Source organism: Mesitornis unicolor, unplaced genomic scaffold, assembly GCF_000695765.1.
Source record: "Mesitornis unicolor isolate BGI_N332 unplaced genomic scaffold, ASM69576v1 scaffold33912, whole genome shotgun sequence".
NCBI lineage: Eukaryota > Metazoa > Chordata > Aves > Mesitornithiformes > Mesitornithidae > Mesitornis > Mesitornis unicolor.
Window position 1 is genome coordinate 1 of NW_010167695.1, and position 228 is coordinate 228.

General features: G+C 70.2%; 1 protein-coding gene across 1 annotated transcript in view; it reads left to right on the forward strand.

Annotated features, from left to right (window-relative positions):
* The first annotated feature begins 134 nt into the window (after positions 1 to 134).
* Positions 135 to 228, forward strand: part of GPX3 (glutathione peroxidase 3 (plasma)) — a 2,299-nt gene continuing 2,205 nt past the window's right edge. The window contains 1 exon segment of the mRNA XM_010178789.1: positions 135 to 221. Within this exon segment, the coding sequence (XP_010177091.1) occupies positions 135 to 221 (87 nt within the window).

Consider the following 228-nt stretch of genomic DNA (forward strand, 5'->3'; position numbering starts at 1 on the left):
CCCCCTCGGCCCAGCAGCTATTTCTCGGCTGTCGGGCCCGGAGGTGGCAGAAGGCGACAGGGAGGCGTGTGTCCCCCCACAGCGCTTTCCCGAGGGTGTGAGGAGGGTGCCCGCACCCCACGCCCGCCCCGGCCATGGGGGGCTGGTCCCGCAGCGCCTGGATTTTGCCCCTTTTCTTGGCCGGGCTCATCCAGCCGGGGCAGAGCCAGGAGAGGGAGAAGGTAAGAG